This window comes from Rhinatrema bivittatum, chromosome 13 (genome assembly GCF_901001135.1).
Source record: "Rhinatrema bivittatum chromosome 13, aRhiBiv1.1, whole genome shotgun sequence".
In the NCBI taxonomy this organism is placed as follows: domain Eukaryota; kingdom Metazoa; phylum Chordata; class Amphibia; order Gymnophiona; family Rhinatrematidae; genus Rhinatrema; species Rhinatrema bivittatum.
This window is the reverse complement of record NC_042627.1, coordinates 27,888,088-27,914,371: the sequence shown is the minus strand read 5'-3', so window position 1 is coordinate 27,914,371 and position 26,284 is coordinate 27,888,088. Positions and strand designations below refer to the sequence as shown.

General features: G+C 39.9%; 1 protein-coding gene across 1 annotated transcript in view; it reads left to right on the top strand.

The window, feature by feature from the left end:
* Nucleotides 1–26,284, top strand: part of TLN2 (talin 2) — a 352,944-nt gene that overhangs the window by 320,504 nt on the left and 6,156 nt on the right. The window contains exons 51-54 of the mRNA XM_029574657.1: nucleotides 3,304–3,428; nucleotides 21,972–22,097; nucleotides 24,328–24,390; nucleotides 24,476–24,658. Of these exons, the coding sequence (XP_029430517.1) occupies nucleotides 3,304–3,428; nucleotides 21,972–22,097; nucleotides 24,328–24,390; nucleotides 24,476–24,658 (497 nt within the window). The remainder of the gene's footprint in view (nucleotides 1–3,303; nucleotides 3,429–21,971; nucleotides 22,098–24,327; nucleotides 24,391–24,475; nucleotides 24,659–26,284) is intronic.

The window sequence follows — 26,284 nt, the reverse complement described above, 5'->3', positions numbered from 1 at the left end:
CAATCACACTCATGTTCTCTTATATACAAGCTCTCAATCACATACAAAAGCTCTTACACCCATTCACACCAGCTCTCACCCAGGCTTCCATTCACACCCCTACATACAAGCTCTCACCCAAGCACCCATTCACACCCAATGACACAAGCTCTCACCCAGGTACCCATTCACACCCACAGACACAAGCTCTCCCCCAGGCACCCATTCACACCCAATGACACAAGCTCTCACCCAGGCACCCATTCACACCCTCAGACACAAGCTCTCCCCCAGGCACCCATTCACACCCACAGACACAAGCTCTCACCCAGGCACCCATTCACACCCACAGACACAAGCTCTCCCCCAGGCACCCATTCACACCCACAGACACAAGCTCTCCCCCAGGCACCCATTCACACCCACAGACACAAGCTCTCACCCAGGTACCCATTCACACCCTCCGACACAAGCTCTCCCCCAGGCACCCATTCACACCCTCAGACACACCAGCTCTCACCAAAAATAACTTCTTCCTTCATTGCAGGGATGGGCTCCGGTTCCGCCGTGGCTTTAATCCGGCGGGCCTTCTTTTTTCGGCGCCACTGGGATGGGCGCCTCAGTCAGAGGTCGGGTTTCCTCTTCGTCGCTAGGGGTCGGGTTTTCTCTTCACCGCTACGGGGATGGGCTCCCGTAGCGGCCTTGCACCGTCGGGGTCGGGTTTTCTCTTCACCGCTACGGGGATGGGCTCCCGTAGCGGCCTTGCACCGTCGGGGTCGGGTTTTCTCTTCAACCGCTACGGGGATGGGCTCCCGTAGCGGCCTTGCACCGTCGGGGTCGGGTTTTCTCTTCACCGCTACGGGGCTGGGCTCCCGTAGCGGCCTTGCACCGTCGGGGTCAGGTTTTCTCTTCACCGCTACGGGGATGGGCTCCCGTAGCGGCCTTGCTTTGTCGGGGTCGGGTTTTCTCTTCACCGCTACGGGGATGGGCTCCCGTAGCGGCCTTGCTTCGTCGGGGTCCTACACTGCTGTTCCTCCCACCCCACTCCCGGGCAGTGCCATGCCTGCCTCACCGGCCAATCAAAGGCTTCCTCCCTTCTTCCTACTACCACTGGCAGGTGGCAGGGAGGAGGCTTCCAATTGGCCTGCGCGGGGGAAGGCAAAATGAAGGAGGCTTCCCATTGGGCAGTGGGGGTAGGAAGAAAGGAAGCTTTCAATTGGACCGCGAGGGCTGGAAAAAGGGAGAAGGAAAGTACAATGGGGCAGTGGGACACCTGGAGACGCGACACACCTGCCGGTGTTTGGCGACACACTAGTGTGTCGCGACACACCGGTTGAGAAGCGCTGGCCTAATGAATAGACTCAGTAGATCACATGATTCAAGCCCTTCTGAAGTTTGCTTCTTTAAGAACATAAGAAGATAAGAAATTGCCATGCTGGGTCAGGCCAAGGGTCCATCAAGCCCAGCATCCTGTTTCCAACAGAGGCCAAAACCAGGTCACAAGAACCTGGCAATTACCCAAACACTAAGAAGATCCCATGTTACTGATGCAATTAATAGCAGTGGCTATTCCCTAAGTAAAATTGATTAATAGCCATTAATGGACTTCTCCTCCAAGAACATATCCAAATCTTTTTTGAACCCAGCTACACTAACTGCACAAACCACATCCTCTGGCAACAAATTCCAGAGCTTTATTGTGCATTGAGTGAAAGAATTTTCTCTGATTAGTCTTAAATGTGCTACTTGCTAACTTCATGGAATGCCCCCTAGTCCTTCTATTATTCGAAAGTGTAAATAACCGAGGCACATCTACTCGTTCGAGACCTCTAATGATCTTAAAGACCTCTATCATATCCCCCCTCAGCCGTCTCTTCTCCAAGTTGAACAGCCCTAACCTCTTCAGCCTTTCCTCATAAGGGAGCTGTTTCATCCCCTTTATCATTTTGGTTGCCCTTCTCTGTACCTTCTCCATCGCAACTATATCTTTTTTGAGATGCGGCGACCAGAATTGTACACAGTATTCAAGGTGCGGTCTCACCATGGAGCGATACAGAGGCATTATGACATTTTCCGTTCTTTTAACCATTCCCTTCCTAATAATTCCTAACATTGTTTGCTTTTTTGACTGCTGCAGCACACTGAGCCGACGATTTTAAAGTATTATCCACTATGATGCCTAGATCTTTTTCCTGGGTGGTAGCTCCTAATATGGAACCTAACATCGTGTAACTACAGCAAGGCATGTTCGATAAAGAAGTGTCTCAGTCATCTGGCTAATTCCTTGGTGTCTTTAGATGCTGCTGTTTTGGAATTACTTATTCAGCAGAAGCTAGAGCCGGGACAGTCTCAAACAAGCATGCCATGTATCTAGAATTAAACATCTCTACTGCTGCCATATAAAGAAACGGTTACATCTCGCTGCTCCTGTGATATTTCAAACCACTTGAGTTTTCGTTTGTGATGTCACTGGTTCCTCTCGATTTGTTATAATCTTGTGTGTCACTGCAGCTTGTCTGCTGTTCTGTGTTTTGTGAGCTCTAGAATTACTCCAGTTATAGAAATGTACAGATTGCCCACTTTTAGGGAGGTAGATTACTGCATAGCTTTGTAACATGCTGTTTCCAAACAATGGCTCTTGTATTTTTCAAAGGCACCATAATGGCTGGGGACATTTTTTTTGTGATTATAAGCAACAGCATTAAAGCAATTCAGGGGAGCATTTCAGCAGAACTGGTGTTTGGATCGGGTTGTGCTGACTTGTTTAGTTTAAATACATTGGTGCATTGCTAATTTAGATTCTGTTTAGTAATGGCACTTCTCTTCAGTGCTGTTACCATTCACATTGCACAGGCTGGTCCATGGACGTGTATAATGCACTAGCCTGTTTTCAGAAGACAGTGTCCTGTTCTGTGGCTATGGCAGAATAGTTTGGAAAGCGGGGCCCAATGTTTTATTAACAAGAATGAACAAAATATCTTTGAGATCAAATGAAGTACTGCAATTGCAGACCAGCTGCAGGCAGGATTCTCTCTTCACGATCAGCAAATCACAATAATTTGAATCCAGGAAATCATAGGAAAAATGACAGTCCCTGATTATTTAGGGGATTTTCTCAATTCTACCTCAGTTTCCTGGTTATGACTATTGATGATCATTGAATACAATACAATAAAGCCTACACACATTAGCAATCATACTTTTTCAGCCCCTCGCTAATATATATATATAGTTGTTTGGCTTAGAATCTGAATTTTGAAATGGAGTGAAAACGTATTCCGTTATATTTGTGGTGACCAGATTTGCATTTTGATTGATTTTCAGGTACGGAGTGGGTGGATCCTGAAGACCCAACAGTCATTGCTGAGACAGAGCTGTTGGGGGCTGCAGCTTCAATAGAGGCTGCTGCTAAGAAATTAGAGCAGCTGAAACCCAGAGCTAAACCAAGAGTAAGTGCATGTCTACAGCTAGTCTTTGTTGTTAATAGAGCATAAAAAAGAATACCTGATACTATCTGGGTTATTTATCCACTAAAACTGACCCAGTATTTACGCTCACAAGTGTGTTGATGACCAATTAGAGAAGGTAGATATGATTTGTATGGTTTGAAAGACAATGAATGGATTGGTCAGTCATTTGCAAGCATGGAGCATCGGTGTGTCTTTTAAGAAACATGATACAGCTTTCTCACAAATATCATTTTATCGAGCTGTACTAGTAGTCATTTAAAATTTTAGGTCTTGTTTTACTTTGGCCAAACATCATTCTACTTGAGCCACACCCTATATAACTGCCATCTGCATGCCATTGTAAAATCCTTTAATGTAAGGTTCAGCTAACCACGAACAGGGAAAATGTGGAATATGATATAGAGCTGAAGGGTTTAGGTCAGCAGTATGCCAGGAACCTCATAACCAGCCTGTTCTGTTCAAATTGTGTTCACCATAGTATCTTCCCCTTTTAGGACTGTTTGTTATGCTACCTATGTTTAGAAAGTTCTTTCCATCCAAGATGGCCGCCTTTTTTCTAGACTCAGGATTCTGCATGAAGAGCATTGTCTCTGCAGTACCCCCATCCCTTGAAAATCACAGCATGTCAAACTCTCATCTAACACAAATGAGAGAGAGCGATCAGTCGCCAGCCCAAAACTATGGAACCCCATGCCAGAGGACCTACAAACAGTAACAGACACTAAAAAATTTAAGATCGAGTTGAAAACTTGGCTATTCAAAAATGCCTACTGTCTGACTGAAATCTCCAGTTCGCAATGAGTCAGATATCCTAATCGGTTCTGAGCAATGCCCTCCTTCCCTTAACCCCCCTAATACCCAGTTATGCTTTCCTTAATGAATCAGTCCTTGAAATGCACTCTGTCTCTAAATGTTTACCTAGTTTACTACCTGTTTGTCTGTCTACCTCTGTTTTTCATCATTTATTTATGAGTGTTAAACCTATACACCATTATGAACTAGTGATTCTCACATGGAATGACGGTGTACAAAACACATAAATAAATAGTCCCCAGCAATATACAACATTGCAGAGCATTTACTGTGAACAAATACCTCTGCCTTTTACTCAAATTACTTTACTAATATGAAAATAGCTTTTGTTCTACACAAGTATTTTTGTACGCCATCTGCAAATGTGACATGTTAGTGTGTATTACTGAGGTACAGATATACATTCAGCAGAAAAATTGAGTTAGGGATAAACAGATACAGGACCTGTTAATGGTATTCAAGATAATAATGGTACTGATTTATGTCAAGCAATGAATTCTGCCTTTTGTGAATAATTTTTGTAATGTATCCTGTAAATGTCATTATATTAGCTAGGGTTGTTTGGCTAATTTACTTTATATATTTTTATTTCCTAAATATAACAAACTACGGAGGTAATTTTAAAAGGAGTTACACATCTAAATGTAACATACTATCATAGCAATTTTAAAAGCCATTTAATTGTGTAAAATGCACTTACATGTGAATATCCTATGGACAATGGAATATATATTGTAGCAATTTTCAAAAGCCCACTTACACAGGTAAAATGCATTTACATGTGTAAAATCCAAGTGTTTAAATGCTTTTTAACATCAGGCCTTAAGGTTTCATATACAAATGCTTAAGCTTGTGAGGCAGATTCTCAGTCAGTATTAATCATCTCAACCTCCATCTGAAAATTAAATTAGATGCCTATGTGAGCTAAATAGGTGGATGTATGCCTAGAGTAGACTTCTTGAGTTGTGCATCATGCTCTCTCTCTCTGGCCATATTCAAATCCAGCCTAAAAGCCTATCTTTTTTTAGGTTGCTTTTATAAATCTTAAACTCTGGCTCTCCCTGATACCAGTTTTGTTTATTTTAATCACTTTTCTGTAATAAATGAATTTCCTGTAGCTTCTTGTGTGTTCTGTTTGTCTCTCTTGACTAGACTGTAAGCTCCCATGGAGCAGGAATTGTCTATTATGTGTATGTGTCTGTACAGTGCTGCATATGTCTAATAGCACTGTTAAATTAGTAGTAGTATGTCTTAGGGGAATTGATAGGATTTGTTGAGCACAACCATGTGTTTATTTATTTAGAGACATTTGACATTCTTCCTTTTTTCCACAAAAGACCTCAAGGCGGATTACAAAACAAGTTTTAACAATTAAAGTATATTGGTTGAAGATTCCTTATACTGGTCATAGTTATGGCACTGGGAAAAGAAAAATATCAGTTGTCCAAAGGCATTTGTTTTTCCTATGAAAGTGAACATTAGGGGAAGAAATACATTGGTCTTTCCAGATCATCTAGTCCAGAGCATTTCAAAAAGAACTCTACCCATCAAGTATTGTGCAAAGCTTTCTAAGTTCATATGGTGAATAGTAACACTCACCTGTATCAAAAATTATAATTTATCATTTGAAGTTCTTGTAAGTGAAATTCTTTACACATCTTCATAGCAATTTCCCTAAACATCTAGAAGCATCCAGAGGTTTGTAACAGTGACAGCAATTTGCATTACAGAACGGTATCTGACTGGGTGATGTGTGTGAGATGATACCAATGACATCACACTCAATATCAGCCAATCGATAAAGGCATTTCTGAGGTAATTTGTGACATTTTCATAAACCATTTTTGTAGGAACTCAGAGGAAAACTGCAGGGATACGTTTTAAAGAATTTGGACATACTAAGTTTCAAAATTAAGCTTTTATTTTAATGCACAATGCAATTTGGTGCACCTCTGCAGTTTTGATGTATTTTATGGTTCACTGTGGATCTAGATTTCATTTAAACAGGCGAGCCTGCATAAAATTCACAGTTTGATTAGGAATTAAATGGAGTGCTGTTAAAAACACTTCAGAAGCCAGAAAAGTTAAATTCACTCACTTCTTAAACAATTACCCCTCTTGGTCAAAATTATTTTCATCTAAATGGAGCTTTTGCCTATAGAGATGCCCAGTGCTAAGAAGTGCACACTTCCTACTTGACAATCTCTTTAAAAGTACTGTATATGATTTGGTTTGTTGGGGGTTTTTTTGTTTTTTTTTTGCCTCATGAGTTATTTGTCTTTAATTATGATATCTCAAATCTCAGGATTCTCAAACCTTTTGGACTTGGACTCAAGTCAAGATAAAAAGAACACACAAAACAAATATTTCTCATATTTTAATAAAAATTTGAGTATTGCAAAGTGTTATGCAGCTGCTTGTATCTGGGTGGAATTACAATTTGCCCACACAGTTTTGGCAGAAATATCTCTGCCTCATCTGTTCAGGACTGCATTTCATTTTTTGGACTAAAAGTCACCTAAGCACCGTATAAGCAACGATACTAACCGGATTCTACAAAAATGTCAACTTGCTTGGCTTTAGTGTGCCCTCTTTTGGCTTATTCCTACCTCCTCCTTTTTTTTTTTTGTCACTATATTTGCACCTTTTTTTTTTTTTTAAGGGGACTGGGGAGGGAAGCATGTAGCTTCTGTTCCAACACCACTTTCTCTAAAACAATCCATCCCCAAATTCACTGGCTTTCAAACCTGTCCTTAGGACACCGCCACCTGCCCAGACAGTCTGGGTTTCAGCATATTCATGACGAATATGCATACATCAGCATAGTTATTGGACCCCACTGCATGCAGATATATCATTAGGGATATTCTGAAAACCAGCCTGACTTGGGGTTGGGGGCAGGGGTCCCCGGGCACATTTGAGAGCTACTCATGAGATGAGATGCACCCCGCTTGTATAACGATGATGCGTGCAGCATAGCAGCTCCCTGATTTACTTAACTTCATAGCAAGGGGATGCCAGGGTTAGGAGGTATGTTCAACAAATATTAAAACACAAGTATCTTCTGAAAATAAAAACAAATCTTAATGATTTTATATTCATTAACTGTAGTGGAAGGGCCCATCAAAAATGACAGGCAAAAAAGGCATGAAGACTCATAGCCCCGAACTTTCCCCACCTCCACCATATTTCAGGCTCGCATTTATGGTGTACATATAATTTTAGGGGTGTGCAAGCAGAAAAAATTGGTTTGGGGATTTTTTTTAAATTTTTGTTTTGTTTTTTTTTTAATTCATTTTTTTGTTGTTTTGATTTAGTGCGCTAAATCGAAATGAATCAATTTCCTAGTGGCTAAAAAGCGCATGCATGGTGACAGCATGTACAGGCACTGGACTAGGTTCCAAAGCATGGTATATGCGAGTACTTGATTTCGCAGGTTTAATTTAATTTAAAGGAAAAAGCATGAAATTCTGTTTTATTTATTGTAGTAGAGAATTTGTTGCTGCTGCTTTCATTTGTGTTGCAAAGAAAAGATTTTCTGCTAGATAGAAAACACACTAGGCTGCTATAATAACATGCACTCGGCTGTGTATATGTTAACATGTAGTTGTATGCACATTTTTGTGCACACAGCTTTACTTGCAATTTAACAAGGAGATTAGTGCATAAAAGTGAATAAAAATATGCATGCAAATCAGTGCTCCTCCATGCACATCCCATGTTAATCGAGGCATTAGCTATTATTTGCCATTGCAGAGAGGTGCGTGGAATTGGAACTCCTAGTCAGAGGTGAAGTAAAGTTTCTTGGACTAATGTTAGCCTGGGGAATTGAACCTGGAATTCATGGTGCCAGCCCGGGGTCCTGTACTCTGAATGTATTTGCATAAAACATGCTTTATTTGTGCACATAACACATTTTCTGTGCAGTATATGTGATTTATGCACATGAATAATGTTTTATTTGTACATTTTTGGGTTGGCATGATATTTTTAATCTCATGATGCATTAGCAGACTATTAGTTTACTGCATCGAGAGTTAACTGTCTCTTTTAATCACTTGCATAAAGAATATGTGCGCTGAAATTCAACTCAAATTTTTTACTCATGCCTTATTACTTTGGGCTTAAAATTTGGTTTTCTGGTTTATTGATGTTACAAGTCTAGAGCTGACCGAAGCTTAAGTAGACCAGCAATAGAGTAACTTTAGGGATCTGTGAGTACTTGATATGTTTTCTTTCAGTTCAGAATCAAAACTTAGTTTTCATTTATTTTACAATCATATGGCATGCAAACTTGCAAATACATTTAGCAACAGTACAGTAAACATGTACGTATACTGCTTTTTTGAATCTGCCATGAAATGGGGGGGGGGGGGGAAATCTGTCAGTGGTCTGCTTCTCGGGCCAGCCACAGAGGCAGTGTTCACAGCTCCTGGTGGGAGTCTCAGCTGGTGCTCCATGGTGACGCCTGGTGGCCAGGCTTAGAGGTCACATTGCCCAGGTTCTGAAAGGAACAGGTTTGAGTCCCTGGCCAGGGACTGTTGCTGGGATAGATTTATTTCAAGTTAATTCAATGTGGAATCCATTACAACAAACAGAAGAAGAAACATAAGACAGAGAGCTTCATAAAAACAAGGCAAGAATAAGTAAACAAAATCAACAATTCCATAAATCCACAGGTATTCAGTGTAGTTAAAAGATGATGTAAATCTGGGGAGGAACGCCTAGGTAGTTGTGCTCCAAGGTTTATAAAACTGTAGGTCAACTGAGACCAGTTCTGATTGAGCTAGAAGCCCAATGGAGCAGGGAGAAGCTGTCAGTCCACCATCATCCCCCTCCCCCTGCAAAAAAATAAATAAATAAGTAACTTCAATGAGTCGCGCCCTTGGGCAGTACAGTTCCATTCATTTCCTTCCTGTGCAGCCTGCACACAATAGCATCAATGAGTTGCCTAGTAACCATTGTTCTCCAAACACTTCCTGCTGACAGCTCGGCCTCTTCACTGGGCACTGGCACATATACCATTTATTACATGCCAGCATTTATTTGAAACTGTAATTTGATACGTGTACTATATCTGCTAGTTTTCCAATTCTTGGTACATGGAAGGTTATTTTATATTGTTTCAAATTTTCTGCATTCCCTCCACACTTAAAGGTGAATTTTAAAAGCCCAGCGTGCGCCAAAACTGGGAGAGATGCGAATATGTCAGGCCAGCGCACACCGAGCCGATTTTTTTTAAAGCCACCCAGATACACGCATATCTCCACTGCGTGCACAAAAATGTTTCTCTAAAAAAGGAGTGGGGTCCGGGCAGGGCACGGGCATTCCTGGATTTCTCAAACAGCGCGTAAATACTTACAGGCACAAGTGCGCACTGGGTTCCCCTACTGCGTAACTTTCCTTCTGCTATGGATGGCATGTAAGTCATAAAACAAAAAAAATATAGGCATGTCAGGGTTTTAATGATCGGGGTTAACGGGAAAAGGGAGGCTTGTAAACTAGGGAGGTTTGGAAGTCCTATCCCTTTCCTGGACGAACTGGGAATGAACTGGCCCAAACTGGCAATGGCAAAGATGTGCGCTCCTTTTAAAATGCCATTTACCCAATGGAAATTAGATTTGCACGCGCATGCACATGTCCACTTAAATTTGCGCACACGTGTGCGCAAGATCAGCCTGTTTGATACCTTGCACACACATACACACATAGGCAATAAAATAGCTGGGTCCATGGGTGCAAGCCAGAAAATGCACACACACGTGTGCCCATGCACCTATTTAAAAATTACAGTGTAAGTTTTGAGCAAGACTCTGTTTAGTCATGTTTCATAGGCTAAGTATATGTTGAGAAATATTTTCCTCATTCTTTCTTTTGTTGTCTGTCCGTCTCTCCTTTATTTCTCTCCATCTCCTCTGTCATTCATGGATAATTTCCGTCTCACATTGTCAGTTTTGGGGATACTGTCTTTGTTTTAGGCAAACCCTGAAAGACAAAACTTTCCATTTTAAGATGTTATAAATCCAAAAAACTGTGCACCAATTATGGTTAAAATAAAGCAGATGGCAGAGTGCTCAGCTTTAGTCTTAATCAGACTGGCCATATGGTCCTTTTTTTTTTTTTTTTTTTTTTTTAGCCTTTTCTCTCCTCTGCCCGCTGTTGAGCCAGGAATCTGTTGAGGTAAACTTTCATTCCAGGGAGACCTATTCTTCTATTTTTTCTTCTTTCAAACAGTAACCTTTCTGGGGCCTGTATTTTATTACAGGCATTAAGGCTATAACACTGGTGTCCTTGCCTATGAACCTTTCCACTAACGCTCATGATAAAATGTACAATGAATTTCTCTTGCTTGCACGTTACGGAGAACTTAAAAAATAAAAAAAAGAGTGTGGATATATGGAACTGCTAATATGTTTATAATCTAATACTGTTTGTAACCATTGATGTGATTGCATTTTTGATAGTATTTTATTTCAGATTTGCTTTGTACTTGGTTCTGGGTGGCCAATAGCTGGAGGTGAATTTGAGTGTATGAGAAATAAACTGAGTGTAATTAGCCTTGTAATCCATCTTATCTGAGAATAAACAGGTATTTTTGCTATTCAGAGGATTACATCAGTATAACTATTCTGAAAGTTGACTTTATTGAAATGTTTTTGTGTGGCTATGTTACCCTATTCTGGTATACATATCTGAGATTAAAAATAACTATTGTGGTATTTTCCTGTTTCAGATTTAAAGCAAAAGGAAACATGAGGTAGATGTTGAGTGACACTGTGGCTCAGCTAGTTAGCTGGTATGTCGCTGAATTTATCTGGATATCTTAAAGTTAGCCGGATAAATGTATCTGGCCAACTTTAGGACAGGCCGACCAGACTTAACTAGATAACTTATCAGACTAATTCTGAATATCCGAGTTAGCCAGATAACGTATCCAGCTAAGTCAGCTCCACCACTTAACTGGCTACTAGTTAGCCAAATAACTAGCTATCCTGCTAAGTGTTGACCATTCAGCAGGGCAGGATATTCAACTGCCATTCCTTAGCTAGATAAGTCCTAACTTATCCGGCTATAAGTAGTGCTGAATATGACTCTTTCCAGATCCTTGGTTGGCCTCTCAGGCTGCATCATGATGGGGCTTGGCAAGGGTTCAAAAGCCAACCAAGAGCACTAGGCCCAAAACTGGCTCCAAAATTACTCTGCAAAATAACTTAAATTATTTTTACCTTCCCCAAATATGTAATCCAGCTATAGTACAGTATAGCTCTCACTAAACTTTCTCACCCAATGAGTTTAGCAATTGGTTTCAGACTGCCTATTAAACTATAAACTAAAATGTCTTCAACTAGCATGGAAAGCATTGAAATCTAGTTTGAAGTAAGTCTCCATTGCAAGAAAGTTAATTTTGAACTGTATTGTCTGTCCTAACATGGTCAAGGGCTTGGAATGGTTAGCTTCATATGGTTAAAATGTCTGAACATGCAGTCCAAGCTGAAATGTACAAAAAGCCAGAATGCATGTAGGTGGCATTGACTGTAATTGAGCAGTCTTTACTAACATAAGTGGACTTCAGCCTATGGGAGATCTCCAATGTGCTAAGTGCACATGCTTTTTAGTCATTGCTCAGGTGATCCTTAATTTGCTGGTACCCAATGTAAAGCAGCAGTTCTAGCAAACCTTTTTTTTAATATATGATTCAGTGGGCAGTGAGAATGGACAGAATGCTTAAAATCACCCCCTTTGGCATTCTGTTTTGTATCTCACTCCTCTGTGGCTTAACTGTTTATAAATCTTAGCAAATTGAGGTGCTGCTGTGCTGCTCCTAATCAGAACTCCATACATGTAAAACATAAAAAACATAAATAGAGTATAGACAGCTGAAGAATGACATTGGGGAGGGAGCGGTTAAAACAGTTTTTTCTGGGGGGAAAAAGTGTCAGTACTCACATGCAGGATGCATATTTTGTTTTGTATTTTTTGAGGGACCACAGGATAAATCAAGCAGGTGGAGGAAAAATGCCAGTACTCGGTTCTGGCAAATAGTTTCTGAAAAAAAAGCCCTGGTCATATCAATGATACATATGGGTCTTGTACCTTTTAAGGTGAAAAATAATTAAAAAAAAAAAAAATACTTCCAAAAAATAAAATATATTTGGGGGAGTGGGGAAAAAAGGAGGCCAACTTCTCTCCACCCCCAACACACACCCCCCCCCAGGAAAGTAGATATTTTAAAGAATCTAGCTAGTACTACTGCTTTAAAAATGAATTTTTTCCATCAACAGATACTATGGGGCGGGGCAAGAATGTACATTTATATTGATTTTATTTTTTGTACGTTTTTCAAAATGGTGGGAAAACAAATCAGGTACGTGAGTCTAGTACTTGGCAGAGAGATTTTTAATGGTTTTTGTCTTCACATTTGCAGGTAGGTTTTGTGTCTCCAAAGGCAGGTAAAGGACTTTCAACGTAGTAGTCTGTTCCCTACCAGTCACCTTCAGCATGTTGTCTTTTACCAAGCCGAATCAAACCAGAATTTCTTACTCTGCAGGACTCTGTGTGATATGTTTGATATATTAGGTTGTTATTTAATCCAACTATATATCAAACATATTCCTACAGTGTCCTGCCCTGACTCCGGGTGTTCGTAAAGTAGTAATAAAGGCGATACGGAGTAGCATCTAAAGCTGGTAGCAGGTGTTTTAAGGACTAGAAGGCTCATACACAGTCTTACCACAGATGTCCTCCTATTTAAGATAGCTCTGAGAAGTTGTGCGACTTCCAGGATCATCAGAAGCTTGTACGCAACAGACATGGTAGAAACTGAAAGCTGTACAATCAGGATTCATTGCATTTCATCTAGATAATCCAAATAAAGTAATCCTTATTGCTGTGTGTTAGCTAAACGGAAAATAAAATGGTATTTCAGATTTAGATTCGTTTTAATTATAAGAAGGGAAAAAATTGCAGTGTCTTATTTTCTGGGATGTATTTTGCTGCCTTTTTTAAAATTCTGGACTTGGATTTATTCTGCCCTCTTGCTACAAGAGGTCTAGCTATGTGAGGAAAGCCAGTATGCATGGTATCTGTCCTCTTGTTATAATAAGTACTGCATCAAAATGCTCATTTATATTATAAAAAAAAAAATACAGATTGACCAACAGACATCAGTCCAGCGTTTCCATCACTGTGGGGCCGATGCAATATTTATGCGCAGAAAGCGGGCACTGAACAGTCAGTGCCCACTTTCCTAATGCACCCCCAGGCGCCCTTCATGGGGGCGCCATGCAATATTTAAATTAGGAGTCATGTTAACAAGGAGGCGGTAGGGTCGCTTGTGCGCCCCTAGCGTCTCCTTGATAACGAGAGCCCGAGAGCTTCCGCCGTCCGCTGGTTAGGAAAACAGATGCTGAATTTATCGGCATCTGTTTTCCTTGTCAATTGAGCATCCGTTTCCTGCACTTGACTGCTAGCGCTTTTTTTTTTTTAATTAGTTTGTGTGAGATTTTTCCTCCTACTTATAATCCGCGTCCAACTGCTGGTTATACAGTGCGCTCGGCTGAGCGCACTGTATTGCATCGGCCCCTGTATTGGCTAGGATTTAGTTTAACCCCAAAACCTCCTGGCTGATGTAGCTTAAGCTAAGTTTCTTACATTTACTGTGTTGTGACCAATTGTTCACCGTTTACTTGATGTGGTCTACCACAGATTTACAAAGGAAGAGAGCAAATATTTCCTGGCCTTTATAATTACTAAACTCCTGTTGCATATGAGGAAACAAATGTAGCTTTGTAACTTACAGCTGCCATTTTAATAATGTTATGGAGCAGTTTTTAAGATGGCTGTGGCTCTGTGATTTGGTGCAGCATGGCTGTTGTAAACCCTTCAGCTGAGGCTTTGTGCACAGCCGTGCATCACAGTATGTATCCTAGGTTTATGTAATGTGTGTATTGCGGCAAATATGTCAGTGGATGTAAGCCAAAACACTTCTGAAGCCAAGCAGTGCAAAGTAAAGAGAAATTTTATAATTATGTGGTAAGACCCTGTTATATCGCCTCACTAAGAATGTGTGATCTCAAGAATTCCCCCTGCACACTGACATATATCCCAATAATATGATACCAGTTGGTTCTTGTTACAAACCAGCAATGCCAATAAACATAATTATTGTAAGCTACTGCTCCTTGGTTTAAGCATATGGAAAGATGCTGCAAATAGTGTAGAAATGTTCTCATAATCTCATTGTCATGTCATCCATGCTTGTGATTAGTAGGTGACACTCATAAAAGGCCAGTTTCCTGTCATTATTTTTTTTTATTGTTGCCATCAGCTACCCAAACTGTTCATTACCCAAGTAATCCCCTGCCTATCTTTGTACATTTATGAAATAGCCGTGGAGAACTCATACGTCTGAAGAGCGATAGGCAGATAAACCAACTACTAGAGAGCATCTAAAGTCCTGGAGCTTCTGTGGAACTAGACAAGGACCAAAGGATGCAGTGAATCTGCTACACACTGTATCTCATTTTTAAGCAACTACACAACACCTTTAGTCAGGGAAATCTCAGTAGGTCACTTTGCACAATATTTGCCAGTACAAGATGTTCACACTAAGTAGGGAGTGTGTTTTAATGCATTTTTCCTCCTTTCTCTCCATGTACAGTGTTACACAGCGTTATCATTACTAGGCAGATGCAGGTGGTAAATAAACACCTCTGTTTGATTTATCTGTCTCCAGTGGCATATTTCTCTGTCAAAGCCTAAACTGTTGTAGCTCTCATTTTGCCATTGGTTTTGCATGTGTTTAAAAACAAAACATCCACAAAAAATCCTTGTATGAAACAGAGCAGATTAGTAATGCAACAGTACTAAATTCATTTTTTTCAGTGTGTTCACTTGGCAGTTTAAATAGTGCACACCGTTATCTGCTCTGTTTCATTTTCTATGTGAAATAAATGTTAGACGTTATTGAAAGCTCACCCTACCTTCTCATTACTACCAATTTACATGTGGAAACAAGTATTTCAGAGCATAATCTAGCAGGATTCTAATATATCCAAACTGATAAACAAGGGTTTGCTGATCTTTTTTTTTTTTTTTTTTTTAGTTTGTCTGGGGTTTTTTCCTACCTTTTTGGGCTTGCAGCTCAATCAGAATTGTGGCCTTTGTTTGCAAGGACTTAGTGATATTTTTCCCTTTTTTTTTTTTTTTTTATATCCTCTCCCATCAACTGAAAGCCATGCACCAGGTCTACTTTTGGAACCCTGCAATTATGGGACCTAAATCCAGGCATGAGATCAAAGGTCTCAACCTAGTCAGGTTTTCTGAATTTCCACATTGGAATATGGATGCAATCTGTTTGCCTGCATTGCCTCCATTTTATGCAGAAGTTTGCTCAGCAACGTCTGTCACCCTTTCTTTACTTCGTATATCTTTTCAGTGCACCATGATTGTAAATAAATATATTTGATTTTCAATTTGCTTTTGACCAGTCCTAACTGTCCCTCTAGTCTAAAGTAACTGTATAATCTTCCAAAAAACAATGTTGTTTTCAAAGCAACTGACTTTGGTAGATCTGTGCATGTATGTTTTTGGAAGTCTTATTAATGATGGCCATCCAAAGAAAGGTGGCCATGCCGCCATCTCTCATCCTCTGTGTCCAATGAGCTGAACAGGCCATGAGCTGGCCAGGATATTAAGGAAAGGGTGGAGCAATAAGATGACTTCCAATCATTTCAAGAAGCACGAATGGAAACATCAGTGGCATCCATCCCCTCTCTTAGAAAATTAGTCTGTTCTAGAGTAGGGTTAAGGTTATTTCAGGTCAAGAGCAAAGACTCCAAGCCCATTTTACAGTCCTTGCTCACTGTATTATTTTAGCCCCCATTACTTCCCCTGCTCCACCAGCTAGTAGAGCTGAGGGGCTCACTGGGGAATGCTAGGGCCAAGTTGTGATCCATCACCTAGGTTCTTTCATGACAGAGGGAAAAGTTAGTTTTCCAAGGCTCTCTTACGGCAGATTTTACATCGCCCGCTCGTGTAAAATATGGGGGTTATAGGCAGCCGGGCCCCTTCTAAAATATGCACGGCGCACACAAGGCCCGGCCACACGAATAACTCCCGTTAAGTGCAGAAGTGCTGGGCCGAAGAAAAGGGTGGTCTGGGGGGAGGGGCAGGGCTTGAGGTGCCGGTACAGCAGCCATTTGCCGCTGTTCTGGGGAAGCGCGCACTGGCACTCTTCCGGCACACGCAACTTGCTACTATTCCTGTTGAGGAGCAAAAGGTAAAATTTAAAAAAATGGGTAAGGGAGGAGAGGGAAAGGGAGGTTAGGGTAGGGAATTGGGGAAGGCTGCAATGTGTTGCCGGGTGAACATTGCATTATTCCAGCCCCCTTTGCGCGCGCTGCCCTGGATTTCATAACGTCCGGCGCCAGCATATGCAAATTATAAAATCGCACGTATGTTTAAAAGTCTACTCTTTAGGCTTTTAGGAGGTCTTCTAACACTGCCCCACAATCTGATGATATTCCAAAATAAATTACTATAATATCATGCAGATAAATAAATTCAGTAGAATACATACTGAAGAATAATGTAATCCATAAAGCAAAAGAAGCTCAAAGTAGAATAGTTCAGAGGTCAGACAATAGTAATCTACACACACACTTTCACACTCACATACACTTTCACACACACACACACACTTTTCTGCTTCAGTACCCAGTAGCTTTTGGGCTTTCCTCTTATTGGTATCTGTTACTGGTATGCAGATCTCTGTGGTTCAGGACAGAGCTGAACTGGAACACTTTCCTGGAGAATAAGCTTCTGCTGACTACTTCCAAACAGTGACTTTGAAAGTAGATCTCCCAATCTAGCAGTCGTTACTCTGACTCCAACCAGAAATCCACTCTGCAAATCATAAAGCAAATCTTCAGTGAAATGCAAGGCACATGGGACTGACTTTCTCCTTTCATTATTCTTCACCTCTTTTATCTCAGGGTCCTCCTTGGACCTCCAAAAAAAATCACCTTATTTCCTGGAACGTCTTAATGATCCGACTTTGAGCTTCAGCCGCCTTCCCAGGATGGAAAATGGAACAAAAGGACATGAGGCAAAATGGGCTCATGAGTTTAGCTAAGCACACTCCTTTACAAGACACCTTCCAATGGGGGAGTATTGGAGAACACTATACAGTGTTGTTCTCCCTTTGACCTCAAACATCTACAGGCTGATGCATTACAGTGCACTCAGCCAAACACTCTGGTTAACCCATGATTGAACGTGCGTCCACAGCCCCTTATGCATTAAGGGGATTAATGTGTCCAAAATGTGCATCTAACCACCCACAAAGCTAGTAGCACCCATCACATGTAAATTCATGCTGATGAGGCTATTAGCTATTACCTCCTAATGCAAAAAAAAAAAAAGTGCACCCGATGCACACATTTTTACCTTCAGAAATTAACGTCTGCCCTGGAGCAGGTATTAAGTTTTGAGGAGCCCCTAAAGTTGACAGAAAAGCAGAAAATGCTGCTTTGCTGTAGTTCCTCCAACTTAATATCATGGCGATATTAAGTTGGAGGACTTAAAAAAAAGGAGTTAGAGAAAAAAAAATTTAAAAATGTGCCTGCAGTCAGATTAGGAAAAGAGATGCTCAATTAATGAGTGTCCATTTTCCTAACCCGCTGACAGCTACCTCTCCTGGGCACCTGCTGCCAAGGATGAGCTATGGACACACAATTTCCCCTAGTGCCTCCTTTTTACCACTGCCGCCCATTTGCATGTTGCATCGGGTGCACTGGAGAGGTCTATCGGCACCCATTAGGAGAGCAGGCACTCAATAATGAATGCCCATTTCCACGCGCTGATGTTGCATCAGTCTGCTAGTGTCTGTGAAGACTTTGTGGTATATATATAGTAAAGAACATTTTGGTGACACCTTTACACTATAGAGATAGATATGTGTATGTGTGGGGGTGGTGTGTACTGTAGATATATATATATATATATATATATATAAAGAGAGAAATACGTAGTTGGTCAAGTTTGGGTATATATATTTTTATTGAAGTCACAATTTTTTTACTATACAATTTAAACATGACATCAGCTGACTGGGAGTATGCAACCACCATATTGTATAACATAGCTCATCGCTATAACAATATTTTAGTATCAACAACAAATATGCACCAAAAGTTTCATTTCAGTAGTTAAATCCTCCTTCAACAAAATTATGAACTGTAAAATTAACCGTAGAACAAGCATTTTGTCTATTATGTTACTTTTTAAGACCACCTGTAACAGAGAACATGTTCCTATGTATGAACCCTGCTATATCATGCAGTTTTAAACCCTTTCTCCAAATTGTCAAACAAAACCATGGTCATTAGCAAAGCTCAATGCATCAAATTTAAAAGTCAAGAGATTTTGTTGACTTGTTTGCACACAACTTTCCTACTTCAAATGCTGGCCTCATCTTGAGTGCCTTCAACATTGCTGCTAAAAAATGCACCCTCAAACAAATATTTTTGCTTCATGCAACTTGTTTTTCTGAATTTATTTACTTGTATTTTTCCACTATGTTGTTTTGCAGAACTGAATCGGTATTTTGTCGAGCACATTTTATTGCCAAAATGAAGTGTCTACTGCTGCAGACTTAAATTGCTTCTACTTAAATTGTGATACTTTTGTAAAGCTGCAAATGATCTTTGCACATTTGCTGTTATTGCTAATGTACTGTAAACCACTTTGGGTGAATTTATATTCAGAAAGGTAGTGTAAGAAATCAAAATAAATACATTTCCTAGGAATTCTCTGGAAGCCTTTACACTTTGCAAATAAACCAACTGTGACCTTTTTTGTTTTCATAGCTAAATTCATTAATATAGTAGTTCTCAATCCCCGACACAGATTCATGAATTCCCTAATCATAAAAGGCGCCTCAGGCAAGGATTGTTCACGAAGCTCTTCTCTTTTGGGTTTGCATGCTCGTAGACTGACTCAAAGGTGGCTTGGCGCCAAAGATAATCATCCTTCTTGCCTACCCCTTTCGATAGCCCTGTCATTTCTTGCACACAATCTGTAGAATTTCTTCTGATGTCACAGTATGTAAGATCTTTCCTATGTCTGTAAAACAATGAGCCTTTATAACAATTGAACCCCATTAAAATTGTCACTTTAAGGTCCATGACATGATATCACAGCCCTAGTAATGCAAAAACATACTCCTGTAGATGATATGAAAATATATAAATCAATGGAGTACTTCATCTCTGCATTTCCATTCAGGCCGATACAGTATAGTGCGCTCCGGTGGAGCGCACTGTTAGCCCGTGTTTGGCCGCGCGTTTTCAATGCGCTATTTTTACCCCTTATACAGTAAGGGGTAATAGTGCGTCGAAAACGCGCGGCCAACCCCCCGAAACTAATAGCGCCTGCAACATGCAAATGCATGTTGATGGCCCTATTAGTTATTCCCGCGCGATACAGAAAGTAAAATGTGCAGCCAAGCCACACATTTTACTTTCAGAAATTAACACCTGCCCAAAGGCTGGCATTAATTTCGGCTGGCACCAGGAAATTGTACAGAAAAGCAGTAAAAACTGCTTTTCTGTGCACCATCCGACTTAATATCATAGTGATATTAAGTCGGAGGCCCTAAAAGTTTAAAAAAAAAGTAAAAATTTTAAAAAAAAAAGTTTAAAAATCTGCCCACAGGTCAGAAGACGGTCGCTCAATTTTGCCGACGTCTGTTTTCCGAATCCGTAGCTGTCAGCGGGTTCAAGAACAGACGCCGGTAAAATTTAAGCGTTGGCTGTCAAACCCGCTGACAGCCGCCGCTTCTGTCAAAAAGGAGGCACTAGGGATGCGCTAGTGTCCCTAGCGCCTCCTTTTACCACGGGCCCTCATTTGCATGTTGTTCCCTCCTGAATCGCGCGCACAGGAGAGTGGCCTGTGCGCGCGTCGGGAGAGCGGGCGCTCGCCAGCTCTCCTGCGACTTTTACTCAATTGGTCTGATTGGTCGTTGGAAAACTTACTGATATGCATGTAAGGTTAAATGGTGTGCTGGCACATATCTGCAAGATTTCCATATGGACCTAGATTACTGTGATTTGTTTTCTTCATTCACATTATATTACACATGAAATCTCTGAAACATTTTGCACATTACATAGAGGCAGTATGGAATACCATTTCATTACTGTAAATCCTTACATAGTCATATTTCACTGTCTCCAATAACAAGTCTGCCTGTAGAACTGAAACTTTCAAATTATATGATCTTCATGTGAACTGACTCAACTTCCTGTCTTTTCTAAGTCTCAGACTTTCCTCAGTTAGTCCAGCTGTAATCAAGAATCTTATTTAAACTCAAACCTATATACATATTCTTGTTGGGAGTTATAACAACAATGCAAATCAAAATCCACCATGTAGTTTCTTAGCCTGGATTACTGTACATAAAACTCACTGTCTCACCTGTGTCTCCTCCATTTTGCTTTCTGAAGAGACTCAACATAATATTGTAGTTCTTCAGGATCCTCAAATGTTTTGGTCTTTTTAACAATGACTTTCATGCTCATTGAATAAAAGAATCCAAAACTTATTGTTTAGAGTTTTTTTGGTTGCTTTTGCATGGTCAGAAACCTCTTCATTTTTTGTGCTGTGACTTTATTTAGATCCATGACCATCCATTTTTTATCCATCACATGTGCCTTCAGGATTTCCAATAGTTGAAGGTATCTCAAATTTGAAATTGCCATCAATCTAGCATATTTGTTGTTTCTGGTGTTATGGGAAGGCACACTATACGCTTTTTTCATTTTCAAAGACCTTCAAAAACTGAATTTCCATAAATTTCAATCTTCCATTCCCTCTGGTATCCCCAAAATTTTCATATTGTTCTCTGACTCCTATTTCCATCTTCAAAGCTCCTGTTCAGTTCATTGATTTTTTTACTTTGACCTTACAATAGCATTGTGGTATATTCCAACAAACATGTCTTTTCCTCCAATCCGTTCACTCTGTTTTGAGATAAAGAAAATTGCACTTTAAGGGAAGCCACCTCAATTTTTCTTTTAATTGCAGCATAGTTCAGCTCCTTCACGTTCATAGTGAGGTGAGGTTTTACTTTCCATGCCAGCAGCCATTTTATGACGTGCTGGGTGACACTGAAAAAAAAATCTCTGCTTTACTGATTTGCTACTAGCCATGAGAGTTATCTCTTATAAGTACTTGGAAGAGAGAGCAATTTTACTTGCAGGGTTTTCTTACTTGTGGCTTGTTCCTCAGCGAGCCGATCTCTTGTATGTCTCTCTGACAGCAAACTCTCAAGCACCCCATGATTGTTCAAGTTTGAGTTATCTGTAGAGCATGCTTAATCTTTCCTCTTACGTTTCCTGTCTTTCACTTGGTTCTTAGCATCACATCTGTTTTTGGTTACCATTCTTTGAATTCCTTAGTAGCTCACGGCTAGAATTCATTTCATCCTCTTCCACCCTCTCAGAAATTATTTACCTTTATTACTTTTAACCTTTTTTGCTTTAAAACACTTTGTACAATATTTGGTTGTGTCTTTCCTGTATATTTTTTGTTAGAATGTATACAGTGTGTTTCAGATGTGGCCTCTTTGGCTAAGTTATGCTTATGAGAAGGTTCTAACTATATGGTTGATGAACAATATGCGACTTTGTTCTCCTTTGATTATAGCAAGCAGATGAAACTTTGGATTTTGAAGAACAAATCTTAGAAGCAGCTAAATCCATTGCAGCTGCTACAAGCGCCCTTGTTAAGTCAGCCTCTGCAGCCCAGCGGGAGCTTGTGGCACAGGGAAAGGTGAGTACCCTACCAAAATCAAATAGCTAAAAATTAATATTTATTTATTTTATTTATTTAAAAAGTTTTGTATACCACACAATTAGGCATTTACATGGCTGTCTGGGCGGTTTACAATCAAACAAGCACAATTTAAAACAAACTTAGCAAGACAAATAGAACAGATTTTATAAAAGGTTTAACTTCATAATGGTACGGCCAGAGTAACATATTGATTATTGTACTCGGTAGGCATCATTAAACAGATAAGTTTTTAACATTTTTTTGAATTCTTTACGGTTAGGTATCATTCGGATAAATTCAGGAATAGAGTTATTGGTTATGGTATAAAAATGTATATATATAATGTATGATTGATTTGTGAAATGGTGTAACATGCTATTACTTACTGGATCATATGATTAGTCCTGGCTGCTTCATAGAATAGAATTTATTTCAGCCTGACGCACACAAAATTGGGTATTTGGCTTCCATGCCATGCAGCTGGTTTTTTTTATCAAGGAAAAAAACATTCCACTCAGTAGAGTCCTCAGTTCTGTGTTAATAATGTATGTGTGTATTTTTAGTATAATTTGGGCAGGGCTGGTGCAAGAAATTACATACAGGTACAATAAATCCCTGCCCCAAATCCCATATAGTGCAATGGGGTACATAAGTAATGGGAGGTAATAAGACTTATTCCCAGTGAGTGGTAGCTAAGGGCATGTTTGGAGACAAAAACAGGAACTGTTAGTCCACAGTGACATTTTAAATACAGTCAGCCTTCAAAGACTCAGATCATAAAATTGCATTCCAAAGAAGCAATATTACCAGAATTGTTGGCAGCTGAAACTATAATGAAATAATTATACTGCCTTCCTCCGTCCTCATTTTTATTTTATCCGTGAAATGAAATCCGTTCTTAGAGCTCTTCTTACTTAAGAATCACAACGTGGGCCCTGTCTTCAAGCAACGTCTTGCACAGACATAGAACCGAACAAACCATTGAGATGAATCCTGTATACCATACAGGCACAAGTAAAGTAACTTACGTGACTGATCAATAACTTCAAGGGAGCAGATTTTTTTTTTTTTTTTTTGAGACACAACCAGAGCAAACGCCTGAGTGCACCTTTAAAAGAAAGAGACAAAATATTAGAAATAAGCTGCTCATTAAAACTTTTGAAATGCAGTAGTATTTAATGACTAAGAAACTAATTTTGCGATTAATTTTATCATTAGGTGAACATATAACTACTATCTATAAAAGGTTTTATTGCCTTCCAAGAACATTAGTAATGGCTTTCTTAGAAATTGAACTGACCATCTGTCTTCAGCAGTAGGTGGTCATGTGGCCACTGTGTTTTAGAGGAACTACCGCTAACTTGCAAATCCATTTTTCCACCTCTGTTAAAAGAAAGCCATGAATTTCTAAGCCAGGTAAAAATGTCTTCAGCATACTAGAATTATGCAAGCCAACAGCATTCTGGTACAGTCTCTAGCCAATGATAACCCCAATCTGTTGTTAAATAAGCTGCTAGCTTTAACCATTCTGTATTCATTGCTATAACCTCTCCTTATCTGTTTTCTTTCCAGTTACCGGTATGTTATTATACCAGTTGTTTCCTCAATTGTATTTCGTTGTTTTACCTGTAAACTGTAGTGAAGGCATCTAGCTAAACTTCGGTATATAAAAAGCGTATAAATAAATAAATAAATTTAAACTGACCAAATGATAGCCTTTGATGCAGGGATATAAGCATTCCTTTGAGCTATTGTGCAATAAGGTATTTTCTCCCATCATCCAGATTGAATTAGTCAATTTGATAGAAGACACTGAAGTTCTACAACTTTTCTTCCAGGAGAACTTCTTCCCAGGAAAGAAAAAAAATGTATTGCCTAGTCATTTCTCCTCATGTCTTCAGTACTATAGCTCCTTCTAGTTTAACCTACTATTGTACTTCACTTGCCTGGTCCTCTTTACTGTACTTCTCCATTTTTACAAAGTTGGTATTCAGTCCAGGACTCTTACTTTTATATGAACTCTCCTTGATTTGGCTCTTACATAAAGCTATATCATCTGATGATCATTGGATCACTTTCCTGACCATTAGAAACATGTTCTCCATTTGTAAATATCAGGCTAGACTAAGTCAAAGAATGATTCCATCCATGATGACAAGGTGAAGTACAAAAATATAGTTTATTCCATTCTTCTTCCAATTAACTAACTCTCAAACTGTCTTCCTAGGTTGGCGCAATACCTGCAAACGCGGTTGATGATGGACAGTGGTCTCAGGGACTTATTTCAGCCGTAAGTGATTTCTGTTAACATTTATCCTTGTGTTGCACTTAAGAAACTTAAAACAAGAAGTAACATTCTGGCCATTGACTTTTAGGCTAGAATGGTAGCAGCCGCTACTAGCAATCTGTGTGAGGCAGCTAATGCCTCCGTTCAAGGCCATGCCAGTGAGGAAAAACTCATCTCGTCTGCCAAGCAAGTAGCAGCTTCCACAGCACAGTTGCTGGTGGCCTGTAAAGTAAAGGCTGACCAAGATTCAGAAGCCATGAGGAGACTACAGGTAAGGTTGCTAAAGCCATTGTTATGTTCTCCTGAACTCGTTGGGAGGCACATTGGAATATGCTCAGGACCCTCTCTTTATGCATAGAACGTGCAAACTGTAGATCCTTGCAGATAAACATGGCATAAGTTTAAAAAGGCACTGCAACATAGGCCATTCAAAAGCAGGCTGGATTGAAACACTACCCACAGGTATTACCCAGAGAAATATAAAATTACTTTTAATTTAGAGCTTGTAAATTGTCTCTTCCCCCGAATTTAGTAGATTGGAGTCTGGCAAGAGAGCATTATTTTCTTCCTCAGCAGTTTTCCATAGTTTACCAGACTTGGCAGGAGTTGTAGGGCAGCTGCATTCATGGCACCCAGAAGAAAGTCCTGATATTTCAAAGAGAATGAATTCTAGTTCAAAAGCTTTCTGCTCTTCCTATGAGTTTGTGGTGCTATCCTCACTTGGGTAGTAATTCTGATAAGTTATCTTCTGAGTTGACTAACTTGGCATGCTTTTTAAAAAGCAAGGTTATTTTATTGTCAGTGACAGTATTCTTCCAAACAAGTCATTAAGCCAAGATAATGATACTGTTTCCAAACACATTGTTTCAGTTTGAAAGAATTTCAAGTAGGATCATGATTGCTATTTGGATAGCTGTGTTAGAGGTATTGTAATATCTGTGTATTCTCAGAAATTTTGCTGAAACTGAGGGGTATAATGACCTTTTAGTTTTCTAGTGCACAAAAATGGAAATTGAACTCAGAAATTATTGACTTTGAGCATAAGGCCTTTACATGCACAGAGAACCCTTTCAATCCTCTCTTGCTTCTCGTTTTTCTTTGTGTCATATCCCATTTGGACACTAGCTTTGGGATTGAGATAGATGATCTTTCGAGTATCCATAATGATGCTGGTAGAGCAGGTATGCACAGTTTCCCTTCCATATGTGGTCCTGATGGGTTCCTAAGCAAGGCAATGCATCTTAATAGTTTTTCTGAGTTATGCTATTTGCCTATGAGTAGAAGGCCAATTATGTTTGAGCTATACTGGAAATTATGAAGGCACTGTATCCAGTTAGTGCCCCAGTATCTGTGTCAAGACTCATTACTGCAACAGTGGAACAGCAAAACTTGTTATAGCCTGTGACATCGAATGTTAGTGCTTAGGATGAAGCGCCGTCTGAAACATTAAGACATGGGGTTTATTTTACCAAAGTCTTTTTCATACGGGCACAGAATGTGAAAAAGATAAAACAATTCATGTTTCTGGATTGAAAATGTCAACGGTTTAAAGTAGCACAGTGCTAAGGACCTAAAGTTGAAACTGTCAGATCCTGTGCACATCAGGAATGTAAGACATTCGGGCTTCTGATAGGACTCCAGCTCTCTGTGAAGCGACACTGAAATGTTTAGCCTCTGTGAATTATTTTTCTCAAGTCATCTTCAGCAGGGTGTACCGTAATCTATATAGTATATCTATGTGGATATATATTAAATATGGAAATGTCATTGATTGTTAAGTGCATTGGAGACCCGACTAGACCAGAAGTCAGCTAATGATATGGACATCTTCCTTCCTTTCGATATTACTGTGGATGGCATGCTTATTTGGAATAGATAAACCAAAATTGTAGTATCT